At 42.2% G+C, this 19,239-nt stretch overlaps 1 protein-coding gene across 4 annotated transcripts in view; it reads left to right on the forward strand.

Moving 5' to 3' along the window:
* CHCHD3 (coiled-coil-helix-coiled-coil-helix domain containing 3) overlaps positions 1-19,239 on the forward strand; it is a 156,451-nt gene that overhangs the window by 93,654 nt on the left and 43,558 nt on the right. For all 4 annotated transcript variants that reach the window (XM_030478239.1, XM_030478240.1, XM_030478241.1 and 1 more), the window contains one exon: positions 1,143-1,226. In XM_030478239.1, coding sequence (XP_030334099.1) covers positions 1,143-1,226 — 84 coding nt within the window. The remainder of the gene's footprint in view (positions 1-1,142; positions 1,227-19,239) is intronic.

The raw sequence follows: 19,239 nt of genomic DNA on the forward strand, positions 1-19,239 counted from the left end.
CTTGCTCAGTAGTGCTGGAAGCAGTGTCTCTTAAATGAATACTCATATCAGTATTCAAAAGATAGACATTCAGAATTATTCTGTGTTATTTTAAGTTACTGGACATAGAATCATAGAATGGTTTGGGTTGGAAGGGACCTTAAAGCTCCTCCAGCTCCAACCCCTGCCACGGGCAGGGACACCTTCCACTAGAGCAGGTTGCTCCAAGCCCCTGTGTCCAACCTGGCCTTGAACACTGCCAGGGATGGGGCAGCCACAGCTTCTCTGGGCACCCTGTGCCAGCGCCTCAGCACCCTCACGGGGAAGAGCTTCTGCCTTATCTCCAACCTGACCTTCCCCTGTTTGAGTTTAAACCCATCACTCCTTGTCTTGTCACTCCAGTCCCTGATGAAGAGTCGCTCTGCAGCATCCTTGTAGGTCCACATGGGGATGATCCTATAGTAAAGGGTTTCAGCTTGCCTAGTCAGATGCTTCAATTGATCTAGGAGTTTCCAGAGGAAGGATTGCTACTTAAAGAGGACATCAGAGTTTTAGATGTACTTTTTAGATCTGCTTTTGCCAATATGTAGGCATTTAGTCCTTTCCAGAGATTTATGTGTTTAGAATTAAGCATGTGCTAAATGCATTCCAGAATTGGGGTTTTAAAGGAAAAGCAGCTACTGCAAAAGAATTCTTTATAAGCACTGCTTAGAAATAGGTGGATGCAAGTTCAGCTTTTCTCATGTCAAAATGTCCACTTCTACCATTAAGAAATATTCAGGCTCTGCATATATTTGCTTTCAGTAGCTTGAGGAAGTTTCCCAAAGTTCAGGAGTGATCTGCAAAGTTAATTCCAATAAAAACCCAAATAGTCATCTCGGCATGAGTGTGCTTGGTTCCGTCTTCGTGACATTTCCAAATGTGTTTGGACAAACTGTGGCACAGCTGTTGAGGGGAAGGAGAAAGCCCAGTACAATAGACAATCTCTCTCCATTTTCAATGCAGCAATCATCATCTTATTAATGTACTGCTTGGCAAAAGCTAATAGACTGCAGTTCTCAATCGCTCTTACATTCCTTACTGGTACAATTTATAGTGGATGTTTTGCTTTGCAAGTGAGGCTCTTTCTTGATCCAGCTTTATGGTTCTCTTTCTTTTTTTAGGCCAGGCAGCTGGAAGAGAAGGACAGAGAACTGAAGAAGCACGATGCCTACTACAAAGAGCAGCTGGCTCGACTGGAGGAAAGGGTGAGCCTTCTCTCCCTTTTAATGAAGAGTTTTCTGTTCCTTTCTGCTACCGACTTTCTGGTTATATTTTACTGTTAAGATGACTTTTCTAAGGAGATAAAGCTTAAAACTGTGCAACGGGTTTTTTTTCTTATGAACTGCTACTGCTTCTGGCTTAATATTGACAAGATGGAGGCTTTAATGATGGGAATATTGTTTTCTTCACTAAGTTCTCACATTTGCAATGAGATTTCATCTGTCACAGTAATTACATACAGAGACATGATCCGAACAGGGTAACTTCTGTAGCAGCATTGATGAAGAACCAGTGTAAGTGAATGAGCATCACCAAGTAGTCTTAAAATTGCCTGTGCGGTGTGGAGGTACACACTGAATTTTCGTTGCAATCCAGTTGTTCTCGTTGGTTGGAGTTAGTGGTTCCTCCAACAGCCACCAGTACATGTAAAGCTTAATGTTAAAATGTTTAAAATTGTTTATGCCACATTTAAAAAGCACTTCTATGCTTTTTAAGAAGGCTTTGAAAAGCCTTTATTTCCCCCGCAGACTCAAAACTAAACTCTACAGAATGGTTTGATAAGCTGCGTGCCATGCTTATGGTATTTTAACATATTGCTGTTAGCATTCTTACTCTTTAGAGGGGTATTATTTTATAGGATGTTAATGTCAAATAATTACTGCTGTCACCACTTTCTAGATCCCAGGTTGGTTGTAATCTTCAGCCTGAATCCATTTGCCTCCTATACCCCTCTGCCTTCATCCTGAGCCTACCTATTGTTGATTAATATGAATTTCTTTTCTATTTAGTTTTGAAAACACTATTAACAAGATCTATATTCATTTATGCAGCTTAGCAGGATAGAAGAAAACCCCTTGTTTTTATGGATTAGGAAGAAGAGCATGTTGCATGAATTATCAGTGTGTATAATTAGTCTTAATGAATATTTTAAGTAGAGGGCATATCAGATACTGTCTCTGTGTTTTGTCCTACCTTTTTGACGATGACATTAATGAAGTCCATGTTCTTGGCAATGAAAAATAGTTTGAAAGGATGAGGATAAATTAGTTTAATGATTCTAAAACGGTGCATTATTTAAGCAGTTAAAACGGAGGTCCTTCACAAAAAACTCTGCACAGAATGCCTTCTTTATTCCCAAATAACTGTCTGGTGTTAGAGGAAAAAGCATCCACAGTATCTCATCCAAACTGACTTCTTATGGGGTGGTTGTACCTCTGATATCAGTTATCAGCCTTCCATTTTATAGTTACAGTGGAGTAATTCATAGAATCATAGAATGGTTTGGGTTGGATGGGACCTTAAAGCTCCTCCAGCTCCAACCCCCTGCCATGAGCAGGGACACCTTCCACTAGAGCAGGTTGCTCCAAGCCCCTGTGTCCAACCTGGCCTTGAACACTGCCAGGGCTGGGGCAGCCACAGCTTCTCTGGGCATTCATTCATGGTGCAGGATGTGTGATAAACTGTGATTCTTCATTTGAAAGCTTCTCTTTCACCTTTTTAAGGTGCTGTGCACCCAGAAAGGTTTTATCATAGCTACTTTTAATGTTAAAGTAGGTCAGTGATATAGTGCCTTTAGATTGCCTAATGCACTAATAGGTCATCCCTATTAAGGGAAGACTTCCAATGTGGAATCACATTTTAACATGTGTATGAATATGACATTGTTGTGTGCAAGTGAGATAATGGACTTTAAATAACTGTATTTGAGTACTACTGAAGCATCGTCCCCCCAAGTAGTGTGGAATAGGGGAACTCTGCCGTCTCTTGTTTTCTCTTCTTGGACTTGGAAGTCTCCAGGATTGCAGCAGGCAGTTTGGAATTGAGTGTCTTCTGCCATGGATGATGTTTGGTCTGTTTTCAGAGTGGAGCTCTCATGATATTAACATTTGTCTTTTCATTCCGACATTATTTGTGAGCTAAGAAACCTTTGTTTTGCCATGTTGTCATCCAGTTTGTTTTCAGAGTACATGTGCATATCTCTGCTACACTAAAAAAGTGTTGTTTGAGCTTTGAAAGGAGGTGAACTCTGTGCTCCAAATCTGACTTTGAGCTTGTTCAGAGATGTGGAGATTATGGAATGAAAACTTGCAAAAGCAGAGAGGTCGTGTCCCCTGCAATCCCAGGTTCACCACGGCTGGGCCTGCAGTCGTTAGTAAGGTCATTCATGAGATGCTGTGTTGGTGCTTTTTGAGCATTGGGATGGAAATAGAGCTTTAGGAAGAAAAGATCTGGAAATGTTTAACACACTGGAAATTACAGAGCACAATAACAATAACTTCCTGATTTCAGTGGGAGCCGGATATGGGCTGTTGAGCAGAGAAAAGATGGGAATGGGAGGCAGGATGGGAGCGGAGTAAGTGGAGAGTAGGCAAGTAATGTCAGGATGAAGAAACGTGCAGTATGAATCTGTCACCTGTGACAAAGAATGCTAATGACATTCTCAGATGATTCTTACATCAAATAAGCACACTTTAAAACTACTTGAGTTCTGTATGTGGTATTTCTGTCTGTTGCATCATTGAGTGTCAGAGCTCATCTGGATGATTAATTGGCTTTTTGATTACTTACCTTTTTCAATTAGACGCTTCCTATTTGTGTTCTTCAGTGCTGCTGGAAAAAAAACAATGCAGACGTTGATAATGAAGGGAGATGACAACAGAACAGATTAGTGTCAGCACAGTGTGCTCCTTATGGAGAGAATTATTCTCCATATTCAGCGCCAGATGAAGGCTGTCAATTATAAACTATTTCAGTGAAGATGCTCAGCCTTTTCAGGGGATTAATACAGGACCGAATAACTGTGCACCACTGACAGCTGGGATGCTAAAACATAAACAGTTCTATTCTCCAGGGCAATATCTGTTCATAAATTTGGTTTATGTGCTAAAAACCTTTTGATACTTCCCCAAAAACCCAGAGATTCCCCTAACAGCTGCCAGTGTTTCTAGGTCAAAGATGGCACATAAGCTATGAGTTATTACATGCTCTGCAGCAGCAAAGCAAAATGAGACAGTTTAGCAAAGGAGTTAAAGAATAACCTCCTCATACTGTGTATCTGATTTGGATGGAAAGCTGTTATTTAAGGGTTTGCACATTAAGCTTGGAGAAGAATTTGTCAGTGTTTTTCATTGTCTGCTTACAGGCTGATGGTGCATCTCAACTACAACAAAAAAAACCCCAGAGATAGCAGTGTTCAAATCATGGACATGTGTAGCCTACATAATCTTAATCATTTACCATAATAAGGTGGCATTAGTGGTATTTTAAACCATGCGATTTTTCTTTTAAAATAGCAGAGCAAGAAAAAGAAAAGCTAACATCTGGGGCAGATGGAGCAGCTTGCTACCTGGAATAACAATCCTACAGCCTCTTTCTCGAATGTTGTCTCATGTGTATCCACACACACAATCACATGCATCTGTCGTGCTGTATTCACTGTTGTTCTGTTCAGTTCCTCCACATCCGTTGTCCTTCCGTTGTGCCACTGGTTTCCATGTCAGTTCCAAGCCCCATCTCTGCATCTCTAACGTTGTAGGTTCTAGACACAGAAAAATAGAATCAGCTAGGTTGGAAAAGACCTTTAAGCTCATCAAGTCCAACCCTTACCCCAGCACTGCCAAGGCCACCACTAAACGATGTCACTAAGGGCCTCATCTGCACCTTCCAGGGACAGTGACTCCAACACTGCTCTGGGCAGCCTGAGGACCCTCTGGGGAAGGAATTGTTCCTAATCACCAGTCTAAACCTCCCCTGGCACAGCTTGAGGCCGTTTCCTTTTGTCCTGTCCCTTGTTACTTGGGAGAAATTAACAATCAACATCAGCAGTTGCATTCATTTTGCCTACAGAGCAGGTCACACCTTATCATCCCTTCACCCAGTTGCTTTTCCTTTAGGATACCTTTGCTATGAAGGCAACATGACTAGATCCTCTGCTGCTTCTGATTCTACTTTTGGCATCACACATGCACTACACACAATGAGGTGTGTCTGTGCATGCTTCTGCTGCTTTGAGACTGATGCAACTCTCCCTAGCTCAAATTTTCTTCATCAAATCCAACTGTTTTCATGTTCTGCTGCTTCATAATACTATTATGCATCATTACCAGAATCATGCCCCTAGTCATAGGAGCAGAAGGAAATTAATTTTAATACACTGCTGTATGACAAAACTACTTAATTTATCAGTGTGAATGAACAAGATATGTATCCCCATGTTAATCAGGGTATTTCACTCAAGCTAAGTTTTATGCTTGTGAATTTCCTAGAAATACTTCCAGTAAGTATTGAGTAATATCCATGTGGTCTAAGGGAATAGAGTTATTCTAGAGCACAAGCCTGATGAGGCTGAGGGAACTGGAGGGGTTTAGTCTGGAGAAGAGGAGGCTTAGGGAGGACCTTATCGCTCTCTGTAGCTACCTGACAGGAGGATGCAGCCAGGAAGTGACTTGTCTCTTCTCACAAGTAACAAAGGATAGGGCAAGAGAAGACGGCTTGAAATTGCAGTAGGGGAGATTTAGACTGGATATTATCACAGAATCATAGAATGGTTTGTGTTGGAAGGGACCTTAAAGCTCATCCAGTTCCAACCCCCTGCCACGGGCAGGGACACCTTCCACTGGAGCAGGTTGCTCCAAGCCCCTGTGTCCAACCTGGCCTTGAACACTGCCAGGGATGGGGCAGCCACAGCTTCTCTGGGCACCCTGTGCCAGCGCCTCAGCACCCTCACAGGGAAGAACTTCTTCCTTATCTCCAACTTGAACTTCCCCTGTTTGAGTTCGAACCCATCACCCCTTGTCCTATCACTCCAGTCCCTGATGAAGAGTCCCTCTCCAGCACCCTTCAGGCACTGGAAGCTGCTCTGAGGTCTCCACGCAGCTTCTCTTCTCCAGGCTGAACAGCCCCAATTTATATTAAGAAAAGATTAAGAGGAAAGTATTAGGAAACCCAAAAGGGTTGTCAAGTACTGGAGCAGGCTGCCCAGGGAAGTGGTGGAGTCACTGTCCCTAGAGTGGTTTAAAAGATGTAGACGTGGTGTTTAGGGCCATGTTTTAGTGGTGGACTTGGCAGTGCTGGGTTAATTGTTTGACTCAATGATCTTAAAGGTCTTTTCCAACCTAAATGCTATGATTCTGTGATTCTTTTAGCATTTGGAGGTTTCAGCATTGTTAGATGTGCTACAGATTTAACAGTGAACAAGTTACTGCCCTGATAGTTCTTCCTTTCCGATTCGGAGTCCCAGCTGACTTTAGTGGCCCTTGTGCAGGGAGACTCCTGCCCCATACAGGGCTTAGTGCCAGATCAGAGCCTGAGGATATAGACGTAAGTTCTGGAAATGTGATGCTCTTATCTGCATCCATTTTTTCATGCCTTAAATTCCAAGGAAGGATTTGCAAATCATAAGTTCAGCACTTAATTTGGGGATTCTACTTACCATGTAGGCTGTCAAGGAGCATTAACCTTAAGGTAAGATGAGCACCCAGAGCACAAAGCTGTGAGCTGATGGCACGTACTTTAGCAGGTGTTAAATAGTATTATCCATCCTGCTTGCCACAGTAAATAGGATTTTGCTATTGTGATGTGTCAGGATTTTCAGAGAAATCAAATTTACTAGACACTAAACTGCCATCCTCGTGCTGAGCAGCTTTATTCTGGGATCCTGCGTTCATACTAATCCTGTTGGTAGGAAATGCTTATACCAATTGTGCAGGGAAATTATAATTTAATGATCTCTTCCTATTTTTCTATTCAAGGCTTAGAATGGACCAACATTGCAGCACTAGCCCCGGTGCTCAGAAAAGGAGATGATGCACGATTCAGCTTCACAGCCAAGTATTGGCTTTTTGTAGGTGTTTATAATGAACATAAGTGCTGAGATGGAAACAATGCGAGTTCCACATTTGTTCCGATGCTTCAGAGTCTTGTTTACCTTTTCAAATCTCAACAACTAAATAATCAGAATCTGTTTGCTATGGCTTTTGTCAACTGTAGTTTGCAAGATGTAGATAACAGAGGGGGACTATTCTAAGGCAATATAACAACCGCAAACATTTTTATGCCCTACAACATATTTTAGCAGTTTAAAGATTTTTGTTTCTATTTGTTTTATCAGTCTGTTTCCTTCCTTTGATCTTGCCTGACTGTATCAGCAAGAATTCCATAAGCAGAGGATGGTTCTGCTCTCACCTCTTGTGTTTAGGAGTTTGTATTTGCTAGAGCAAACATGTTTACTCTCCGCACATCCGTACTGCATTCTTTCATGTCTCTCAAAATCAAATAGCAGCGATGTAGGTTCTGTGTTTTGAGACTTGAGGCTGAATCCAGCAGAGTAGGAAACGGTTTTGGCTGATGGTAGAATGTACTGAGCATTTAGGGGAGACACAGGGAAAGCTCAGGAAACCTTTTGTCATTGTTCCCGTGAAGAAATGGAATTAGCTGTGGTGCAGAGCTGACAGAGTTGCCAAGTTGTACTTGTTGTTGAAGTGCAGTGTGTTGGACACGTGTAATACCAGCAGGATTTTCCAAATTGCCCATTGCAATACAAAATACTGCTCAAAAAGATTTCTCTTCTAAACAGAATGTGTAGCAACCGGAATAATGACTGTTCCACATTTGCTTTATACTTTGCATCTTTCTTACCATGGATGAGTAAAGCAGCTTTAACGTACAGTGCCAACAACTTTGAGAATATGGTCTGTAAAGGAATCATAGAATGGCTGGGTTGGGAGGGACCTTAAAGCTCCTCCAATTCCAACCCCCTGCCACGGGCAGGGACTCCTTCCACTAGAGCAGGTTGCTCCAAGCCCCTGTGTCCAACCTGGCCTTGAACACTGCCAGGGCTGGGGCAGCCACAGCTCCTCTGGGCACCCTGTGCCAGCGCCTCAGCACCCTCACAGGGAATAATTTCTTCCTTATATCCAACTTAAATCTCCACTGTTTCAGGTTAAAGCCATTCCCCCTTGTCCTGTCCCTACAGGCCCTTGTCCAAACCCCTCTCCAGGTTTCCTGTAGCCCCTTTAGGCACTGGAGCTGCTCTAAGGTCTCCCCTTCAGGAGCCTTCTCTTCTCCAGGCTCAACAGCCCCAATGTTCTCAGCCTGGCTCCGTAGGAGAGAATCTCATGTAACTTCCCCAACATTCAGAGTTTCTCCGCTCTGCCTCTATGGAGATGCTTCATGGTCCTTTCTCTGGAGAGGTGAATTTGGCAAATATGGTACAGCTAAAGATGCTTGGTCTTTTTCTTTCTTCTGCTCTTTAAACTGATGCTCCCAGTAATATCTGTGTTTTCTTTGACCTAACCAAACTCCTGTACTTCAGAAAAGACTTGCTTGAATGGCTGTTTGTAGACTTTCTTTCTCTTTGAATTCCAAGTGAGCTTGCCTGTGTTATATTGCTCGACAATAATACTGAATTTTAACCAGTCATTATAGCAGCAGTCTCTAAATGTCCATGATGTGAAAGAAAACAGTTTCATCATTCCTACCCCCTTCTGTTTTTATGAGATGTTCTCAGTGGTTTTTTTCTTGTTTCTATTTATCTGGCTGGCTCTCTATGTGTCTCTCTCTCCCCATATCAAATAGCTATTTATATATATATTTACATGTATATACACACAGAGATATTGATATACGGAGCCTGTATATCAGTACATTAACTCCATTTCCACTTCTTAGATAGAAGCAATAACATATATTATGGCTTCCATTTGACAAATTCTACCCTATATCATATCAGTATTAATGAATTGTATTATTTCTGTGAAGTTATTGGTGTCTTATCCTTTTTAAATGGATATTCAGCTGCCACAGCAGGTTCCTGCTGTTCTCCCCAAATTGGAGACGTGGGTATAAAATCAAGATATCTTAATTTCTCATTCTGTACTCGGGCCAAGAGATTTTCCTATGTCTGAGCTCATATGCTGCACCAAGGAGATAAAAGGAGGAGTTCATCAGAGTTTCCCAGTGCTTTGTATTGCCACACTGCTCATGAAAACCACCCTTTTTAATACTGACCAGCGCGTAATGTTTTTGTCAGTTTAGCATAATAAAGCTGTCAATCCAAGCTGTGATCTTGCTTCGTGTTGCCAATATTAGAGAAATTTCTCTCTTCAAATGTCATTATATTTTGGGGCTGGAGCTTTTGTTGAATGCTTCTTGCCTGGCAGGTTGAGATTAGGAAACTTGCTACCAATTACAATATCTGAAACCTCAACCTGGTTGACAAAGGCAGACTGAGCCGTAGCCTTCTGACTGGAGTGCTGCATTAATGCACCACCACCGTATCTTGCTGAGCCACAACCATTACTTGGAACACTTAGTTTTAAGCCTTGTTTTATTTTTTCCTGCTCTTTCTCTCTTATTTACTATATATGAATAAGTAGATAAGATATTTGTTATTAAATACACACCTCACCAATCTATTTCTTTTCCCTAAGCCCACCAAATACACACAGTGTTTTCCTCTCAGACACTTTTCCCATTAAACGTACCTTTTTCACTCTCTTATCACATATCCAATCAATAGCAATGCTGGAATGCTGCCTAATAACAAAATAAGGAGTTGTTCCTCACTGAATAGTAATATTGATGTTTCTCTAAATGTTTAGTTACAGATTGTTTTCCCATTCTGTATGGCTGACTTTATATAAATGGAGACCCAAAGTAGTGCGATAACTAATATGCCATTATTTTTGCCCTCACGCAGTAAGACACCTGGTAACTTCTAACAAGTAACTAGTTTCCTATAGGTTGTTTGCAACCCTCTTTATGTGCAAACCCATGGTTTGGGACGGTTTTTGCTTTGTTGATAGTTTTAGTTTGGGGCAAAAGCTGAATAATTCCATGGTTTTGTTTTGCAGAAGACCAAAGGATAATGGTGCACTGGATGCAAACTAACAACTTAGTCCTGCAGCAGGGATGTCTTTATGTGATCTTTAAAGACTTTTCTAATACTCTATGCTTTCTGTAATACAGTTATAGGCTTTTCCCCTTTATTTTATCTCCATCAGTATCTCTCTGTAACCCATCATCATTCTTACCATTTTCTTTTCCTGAGTTTCTTCTGGTTTACTACATTTTTCTTGCATATCTGGCCAGAACTGACTCTGATATAGAATCACAGAATAGTTAAGGTTAGAAAGGACCCTAAGATCATCTAGTTCCAACCCCCTCCACTCTTCCTGCTATATTTCATTCTGCTTTTTAGCCTAAAATGCTGTTTTAAACTCATCTTGATACCGCTTTTTTTGCCTATAGGATGCCCCAGTGTAATTTCCTACAGAATTTAGGCACTGATATTTCCTCAGATTTGGTGGAACGTGTTTTTTGAATGTGGTTGCGCTGCCTGTGTTATGCAAAGATACACTCAGAGAGGTGGGATGCACTTTGACTGGCAATAAGGATGCTCAAAACCTCTACAATTCAAACTCTTGGAGATTTTGGTAGTTAATAGGGGATTTACTGACCCAACGAACGAGGAAATCATATTTTTCAGGAATTGGCTATTTATATAGTGCTTTGTGTATATCCAGCTATCATCTAGCTTTGTAAAGATTAGTTCTTTCAAAAGCCCATTTCTGTTCCTGCAGCTTTTAAGTCCTCGCTGCTTGAATTACGGGTTCTTTATCCTTAACTTTTCCTCAGTTATACAACTATCACTGCTCCGGATCTCAGCATTTACTGACCTCCTACTATACTGTAAGAATAGGAATTTGTTTATGGTGCCATGAGAACTGGTCATCACTAATCATTATTTTTCTCTAAGAGAGTTTCAGTTTGTGTTAAAATCAGTTGAATCTTGGTGTTTGTGAACACGTAAACATGTTCTTCTATAAATGAAAAGTACAGATGAATCTTGGTGCTTCTGAACACATAAACATGTTCTTCTATAAATGAAAAGTACAGATGAGGATAAGCTGTGATGGGGGTTTCTTCCCTATGAGAGTGGTGAGGCGCTGGCACAGAGAAGCTGTGGCTGCCCCATCCCTGGCAGTGTTCAAGGCCACGTTGGACACAGGGGCTTGGAGCAACCTGCTCTAGTGGAAGGTGTCCCTGCCCATGGCAAGGGGTTGGAACTGGATGAGCTTTAAGGTCCCTTCACACCCAAACCATTCTAGGTTTCTGATTCTAACATATGAGGCACTATTAAAAACCAAAGCTGTCGAAAAGCAGCATGTTGGGCAGCTCCTTCACTCTCCCTCTTTATTCCTGTGTCTGAAATCATGTAGTCAGGAGAGCTGGGTAACACCTTTCCTCTGCCACTGCTTGCCTTGTCTGATGGAAGGACTGAAAATCACAACGAGTGGGACCTGACTCTGTGGTGTGGGATCAAGCACGTCTCTCCTGTGGGATGGCTGTCTCACAGAAGCAAGTACTGGATCCTAACAAGGCTGGGCAGGTTGTTCATCCAGCACTGCTCACTTTTATGAATACAAACTAGTGGATTCTTACAGTTAAACATAAACATGTCACCATTGCCTAAGTCTCCTTCAGCACTTGTGTCCGCATGTGTTTGCAGTTGTCATTTCAGCTTTGCTTTTCCCTTTCCCCTTCTTAAGGAGCAAAGAAAGGTATCAGGAGAGAGAAATTTTAATAGGCAAAATGAAACAAACCAAAGAGATTTGTTATGTGAATGTTAAAAGAGAGAGCTGAGTGTATTCATGGGGTATGGCAAAATCTTTTTAACATATGGGTAGTTAATGAATAAGCAGCTTTCATTTCACCCAGGTCTGTTCCCTCCTCCCACCCGCTTTCCTTGATAGAAGTTGAAGTTTGGGAACAAATACTGTACTGAATTAACACTATATTAAAACAACACTCAGTGAGATAGTTTGCTTGGTTTTCTTTCTTAAGGTAATACATTAAGAAAATACTGGCCCTCTGGATTGAACCACCTGAGAAGTAAAACACTGAATTTTTAGGGTTCCTTCTAGAGATTTTGGTTTTACATATAGATGTAACTAAATCTAGAGAATTTACTGCTTATATGATACTTGGAATAACTCCCCAGAGATAATCCTTGAGGCTCTTTCAGTTTCCTGGGAATCTGATAGAAATATTTTCCCTTAAATGTATTTATCTTTTTAATATATTTATACTTCTATTTAATTGCCAGTAATTTTACTTTGGGCAAGCTGAGTTTTGGATGTAAAGCATTGGAATACAGACCAGTCCCTGTTTTCACTGGTTTTCTCTTCTCTGTCCTTTGTCCAAGTACCTAATTTAAGAATACTTCCCTTTTAAAGATGTATTAATGACATTATGTGCATTAAAACATTCCCTGAGTACCCTTTCTCTTTAAGTCACTTACACCAAGTCAGGTGTAAGTGTTGATCTGCTGGAAGTCCATGCAGAGGGATCTGGACAGCCTGGATCAATGGGCCAAGGTCAGTCGTATGAGGTTCATCAAGGCTCAGTGCCATATCCTGCACTTGGGTCACAACAGCCCCATGCAATGCTCCAGGCTTAGGGAAGAGTGGCTGGAAACTGCTCATGGAAGAGGACCTGGGAGTGCTGATCGACGGAGCTGAGCATGAGCAGCTTGTGCCCAGGCAGCCAAGAAGCCACCAGCATCCTGGCCTGTATCAGCACCATTGTGGCAGCAGGGCCAGGGCAGTGACTGTCCCCCTGTGCTGGGCACTGGTGAGGCTGCACCTCGAATCCTGTGTGAGTTCTGGGCCCCTCACTGCAAGAGAGACATTGAGGTGCTGGAGCGGGGCCAGAGAAGGGCAGCGGAGCTGGTGCAGGGCCTGGAGCACAAGTGTGATGAGGAACGGCTGAGGGACCTGGGGGGGTTTAGTCTGGAGAAGAGAAGGCTCAGGGGGGACCTTATCGCTCTCTGCAACTGCCTGACAGGAGGATGGAGCCAGGAGGGGGCTGGTCTCTGCTCCCAAGGAACAAGGGATGGGACAAGAGGAAACGGCCTCAAGCTGCCCCAGGGCAGGTTTAGATGGAGCTGAGGAACAATTCCTTCCCCAGAGGGTGCTCAGGCATTGGAACAGGCTGCCCAGGGCAGGGCTGGAGTCACCGTCCCTGCAAGTGTTCACACCCCATGTAGCCGAGGCCTCAGTGCCATGGGTTAGTGGTGGCCTTGGCAGTGCTGGGATAATGGTTGGATTCGATTATCTTAAAGGTTTTTTCCAACCTAAACAATTCTGTGATTTTATGATTCTGTGATTTTATGAGTCCTTTTTCTGCCTAAGCAGTAGTTAGTGATTTTTCTCATTGTAAAGCAATAATGTTGATGTGAAATATTCCGTACGTTGTTGTAAATAGTCTTGTAAAGCTAAAGGCTGCAATAGCCTTCCTGAGCACACACCAGTCACCGTCCCTGCAAGTGTTCACACCCCATGTAGCCGAGGCCTCAGTGCCATGGGTTAGTGGTGGCCTTGGCAGTGCTGGGATAATGGTTGGATTCGATTATCTTAAAGGTTTTTTCCAACCTAAACAATTCTGTGTTTTTTTCAGCTTCATTTTCACTGCTGTCAGTCTGAGTGATATTTTAATTTTTTCTGCCCCTAAAAATACTTCAGCCCTGTAACCGATAGATAAATGAGAGAATCCCCAGGAAATGCTGCAGAATGTTTCTATTTGCCAGCACAATAAATGCAGGAGCTAATAAATGTCCTCTTATATCAGGAGGAGGCGTATAATGAGTAAATGATGGGAAAAGGAATTTGGGAAATAAATGATCAAGCCAATCTGAGTAGACAAACCATTTCTTAATAACTTGGCCGTCAGTGGGAGAGGGCTCTGTGAGGAGCTGCTGAAACACAGGGCTAGCGACAGGCCATTGACATCTGGAGCTGATGGATATTGTGAGGCTGGTTTAGGTTCACTGAACAATAAGCTGTGATTCAGACATAGCCTTTTTCGTGGGAGGTTTTGATGGTTCACCATGTGTGTATATATGCAGATGGGGGAAAGGGACAGCAGGTTTCATCATTGTTTCTGTAGGGTAGAATCATAGAATGGTTTGGGTTGGAAGGGACCTTCAAAGCTCATCTAGTCCAACCCCCTGCAATGAGCAGGGACATCTTCAACTAGATCAGGTTGCCCAGAGCCACATCCAGCCTGGACTTGAATGTCCCCAGGGATGGTTCATCCACCACCTCTCTAGGCAACATGTGCCAGTGTTTTACCACCCTCATTGTAAAGAATTTCTTCCTCACGTCCAGCCTGTATCTCCCTTCTTTTAGTTTAAAACCATCACCCCTTGTACTGTCACAACAGGCCCTGCTAAAAAGCCTCTCCTCATCTTCCTAATAGGCCCCTTTCAAGAACTGAAAGGCCACAATAAGGTTTCCCCAGAGCCTTCTCCAGGCTGAACAACCCCAGCTCTCTCAGCCTTTCCTCATAGCAGAGGTGTTCCATCCCTCTGATAATTTCTGTGGCCTTCCTCTGGACCCTCTCCCACAGGCCCATGTCTTTCCTGTACTGAGGACTAAGCACTACTGAGGGTAAGCACAGAGAATGCTGCTGCTTGGAAAGGACACAGCTAAAACCATGCTTGAGGAAATAACTGTTCCTTATTGTGTTATTGTGTCCTGATAAAGGTATATCGTCTTTCTCATCTTCATTTTATTGTGCTCATCGTGTACAAGAGATTCTTAATGTCAGGAAGAGTGTGATCACTGTAAGAGTTATAGAATCCCAGGTTGGAAGGGACCTCAAGGGTCATCTGGTCCAACCTTCATAGGCAAAGCATGACCTGGACTAGATGTCTCATTTGTAATGAAAATAGATTGTGTTATAACATGATTTGTGGCACGGATCTCAGCCTTGGCCAGGCTTTGCCACAGGAGTGAAAGGTGAAGTAAATTTTTCTGTATTGAGAATTTAATGCAGAAATGCAGATTTCTGTATTTTTCTGTATTCTGTGAACTCTCCAGAAATTAAAGTACTGGGCTTTAAAGGTTGGAGAAGGAACTCAAATTCAGGATGACCAGGAGGTTTCTAGGAAGAAAACTGGGGGAAATGAGAGAGGAGAAAGACAATCAGAATAATGGGCTTGGTGACAGCTTCTTTTCAGCCAAGTTTTTGCTTTGAAGAGAACAAAACCAATTTGTCTTGGGCGTTACCCAGATTCCTTTAAAATCCCTAACTCCCCATTCCTTCAGAAGGGATGAAATAGATGGCTTTGAGTTTCTGTGTTTGTGACGTTCTTCCTGGAAAACTAATGGGTCATTTTTACACTAATACTTCCAAGGTGAATGTGTCTTCTCTCCCATATTCTGTTTTAACTGGTTTTCAGGCTGTTTATGGGTTGTCTGATAACCTGCTCTGTATGAAATAGATCCAGCTCAGCTGCGGAAGGAATCGCTGTTGCTCTTGTAGTTTTTAATTGGGATATCAACATGGCTTAGGAAAAGAGGTAGGGAGCCATCAGGAGCTGGAAAAAGGGACAGAAATGATAATACCAGGCTGGTGGCATGTTCAGCTCTTTAAACGTGTCAGAATTGAAAGTTCCCCTATCTTCTGCCTTTCGAACTGAAAAGCATTATACCTGAATGCTGCGACTTTTCAATATGTTTCTATTCACATGCATATTCCTCTGCCTCAAAAGGCCTTTCCTTTTGAAATATGGGGAGATAATCATGTGTTTGAAATGAGCAGATACTCTCCTGCCACTTTTGAAATCTTTATGTTTTTTCCCCCCATGTCAGAGCTTAACCCTTTGCATTACATGGGCTGTCATCATGTAGGAATATGGATTTATGCACACTACAGCACAAAAACAGAGCTGCAGTAATTAGGAAGCAAATTCAAATGAACCATAGCAGAGGAGTTCAAACATATGTCTTCATCCTCAGAAAAGAATTAAATGTTATTTAAATGTCTTACCTTAATAACATTTCAATGTTTTCCATATCTGGTACCTCTATAATCCAGTTAAAGATGTCTTTTCCTGCAACAAAATCTATTGCTTGTTTGTCTATACATTTATCAAAGCCCAGAGAAGGTATTCCTCATTCCTAATAGACTGTGACAATAATACAGAATGTGGGTTTGGGTGTTTGAGACCATATGTATTTTTAAAAGCATTGCAGATAATTGTTGCTTTGTGCCAGCTCACGTCTGTTGGTGCCAAGTTTGCTACTGATTTCAGTAGTTAATCCTCACTACCCTCCAGTTCTCAAAAGTAGCAGCATAGTAGTGCCTGGCAGCAGTTAACATGCTGTAAACTATAATTACTGCTTTCCACAGGTATAAATACTTGCGTTTTCACCTATGTTATAGAAAGTGCCTCTATTTAGTCTAATAAGTGGCAATTCAGCCTTTGAGTAACGAGTAAATGTTTGAACAGAAAATCTGAATGTTCTACTTCTGATTCATATCTTAAAAACGTGCCATTTTTTCATTGCCTCAGTTTCTCTGAGCAAGGGGAGAACATTGTAATCATCAAAATATCATATAGAGAGTGAATTCTATGGTAAGTTCTATAGAAGGAAATATTGCACCATTAATTGCCTCAAGAAGTGAGTTAAAATCTGCAGTCTTTTGATTAACCATTTTATTCAGCAAAATGTCTATAAATGTAAAGGCATGATTTTGAGTTACTCTTTTTTTGCTTAACCTGTTGAATAGGCTTCTAAATCATAAAATCACAGGATGGTTTGGGTTGGAAGGGACCTTAAAGCTCATCCAGTTCCAACCCCCTGCCACGGGCAGGGACACCTTCCACTAGAGCAGGTTGCTCCAAGCCCCTGTGTCCAACCTGGCCTTGAACACTGCCAGGGATGGGGCAGCCACAGCTTCTCTGGGCACCCTGTGCCAGCGCCTCAGCACCCTCACAGGGAACAACTTCTGCCCCAGAGCTCATCTCAGTCTCCCCTCTGGCAGGTTAAAGCCATTCCCCTTGTCCTGTCCCTCCAGGCCCTTGCCCAAAGCCCCTCTCCAGTTTTCCTGTAGCCCCTTTAGGCAGTGGGTGCTGCTCTAAGATCTCCCCTTCAGGAGCCTTCTCTTCTCCAGGCTGCCCCAGCCCAGCTCTCTCAGCCTGGCTCCAGAGCAGAGCTGCTCCAGCCCTCACATCATCTTCGTAATCTTTTTTTAGAAGCTGTGTATTGTTCAGTAAAGCGTAAGGAGAAAAAAAAAGCTTTATATACTTTCTATACTTTGGAATAAGAGAAGAGCCATGGTCTTAAATCAGGAGTCCAGGAGCCCTTTTTCAGGTGGTACCATTCCTAGCCTGGGTGTCAGACACTCAGGAGCTCTGTCTCCCCTTATTTGACACCTTCATACAGTTTCCTGTAGAAGAAGCTGTTCAGCTTCATGTGTCTGTAGGAAACACTGTTGGTATCTTGGCTGTCTTCTCTCCTTTAATACCAGTGAATAAATACACTCTTCTTTATTTGACATAACCCTACCAAATAACACATTGCCAGTGCAACACACCCCTTGAAATGAATACACACCATACTGTATTCATTGCACTTTTCAAACAGCTTTCATTATCTTCTTTCCTTCTTAAGAATGTACTGCCACTACTGTCACTTAATTCCTTGGAACTTTCCTTAATTATGTGTTTAAAAGAAAGTGCAGGATGCTGAAGACTTGAGAATCTCTTGCAGCTAAGCAGGCTTTTACTGAGCAAAACAACATATTGCTGTGTGTAAGTAAGGTGAATTATTGGCTAACAGTGGAGGTTGGGCTTCCTTTTATAAAATATGAAGGGTTTTTCTTTTAATGCTTTTTCAAAAGCAGAAAACGACCCTTTTTTATGCAGAAAACTTCAGTGATGTTTTGTCTTTGAATTGTTGCCATGAACTGACAAGAGATGATTTCAAATACCTGTAAAACTGAAAGAACTTCATAAAAACTTGAAAGATCCTTACAAGACCCGTGCTTTTGTGTTGGAAAATGAAGTGTAAGATGCTGTGTGTGTTTGTGCCATACGGTGTGTGGAATGTTTTTGAAGTGGGAGTTTTACCAGTGGTTAACAGACCAAGGATTTATTGCCCATGGCAGGGGGTTGGAAGTGGATGGTCTTAAGGTCCTTTCCAACCCAAACAGTTGTATGATTCTATTCTATCACCATATTTGAGGGGATATACGATGTCTTTTTATTTGACTACTTAATGCAATTAAACCATGTTTTGAGACACATGAACCTGTTTTCATGTGGCTCTGACTTTACTGACAGGATTTTACTTCTCCTCCTGTCCAAGGTTTAAGAAATAGTATGAAAGTGGAGATGGAGTAAATAGAAAGCTTCAGTGTGTAGGTACCGTAAATACAATTCATAGAATCAGAGAATGCTTTGGGTAGGAAAGGATCTTAAGATCATCCAGTTCCAACCCCCTGCCATGGGCAGGGACGCCTCACACTAGATAATGTTGCCAAAGACAACCTGACCTTGAACACTGCCAGAGATAGAGCATTCATCACTTCTTTGGGCAACCTGTGCCAGGGCCTCACCACCCTCACAGGGAAGAACTTCTTCCTTAAATCCAACCTGAACTTCCCCTGGTTTAGCTTGAACCCATCACCCCTTGTCCTATCACTACAGTCCCTGATAAAGAGTGCCTCTCCAGCATCCTTGTAGCCCCCTTCAGATATTGGAAGGCTGCTATGAGGTCACCACACAGCTTCTCTTCTCCAGTTCTTGGTGGTATGATCCATAGGAGACAGGTTTAATGCAAAGGAATCATTCTTGGAGGTATTCAAGACTTAACTGGACAAGGTCCGAGCAGCTTGGTCTAATTGGACCTGATTTGAGCCAGGGGTGGCATAAGTGGCATAAGTGACCTCTGAAGGTGCCTCCTAAATTATTATATGAGTTAACACTATAAAGCTGCTGATTCACTTGTTACATGTAGAAAACGATTAAATAATTACAGTAATACAACATTGCAAAGAGCTGCTGTAGTACTCAGTAAGCTTATAGTGATATAGATCCTACAACCTGTTTCCAGATCTTATAATAGCAAAATGGATGTTTCTCCCATAGAGGGTTTAAGATAGCTGACCAAATCAAAGATATGGGAGCTTTTGTCGTGTAGCTTT

This window comes from Strigops habroptila, chromosome 3 (genome assembly GCF_004027225.2).
Source record: "Strigops habroptila isolate Jane chromosome 3, bStrHab1.2.pri, whole genome shotgun sequence".
Taxonomy (NCBI): Eukaryota; Metazoa; Chordata; class Aves; order Psittaciformes; family Psittacidae; genus Strigops; species Strigops habroptila.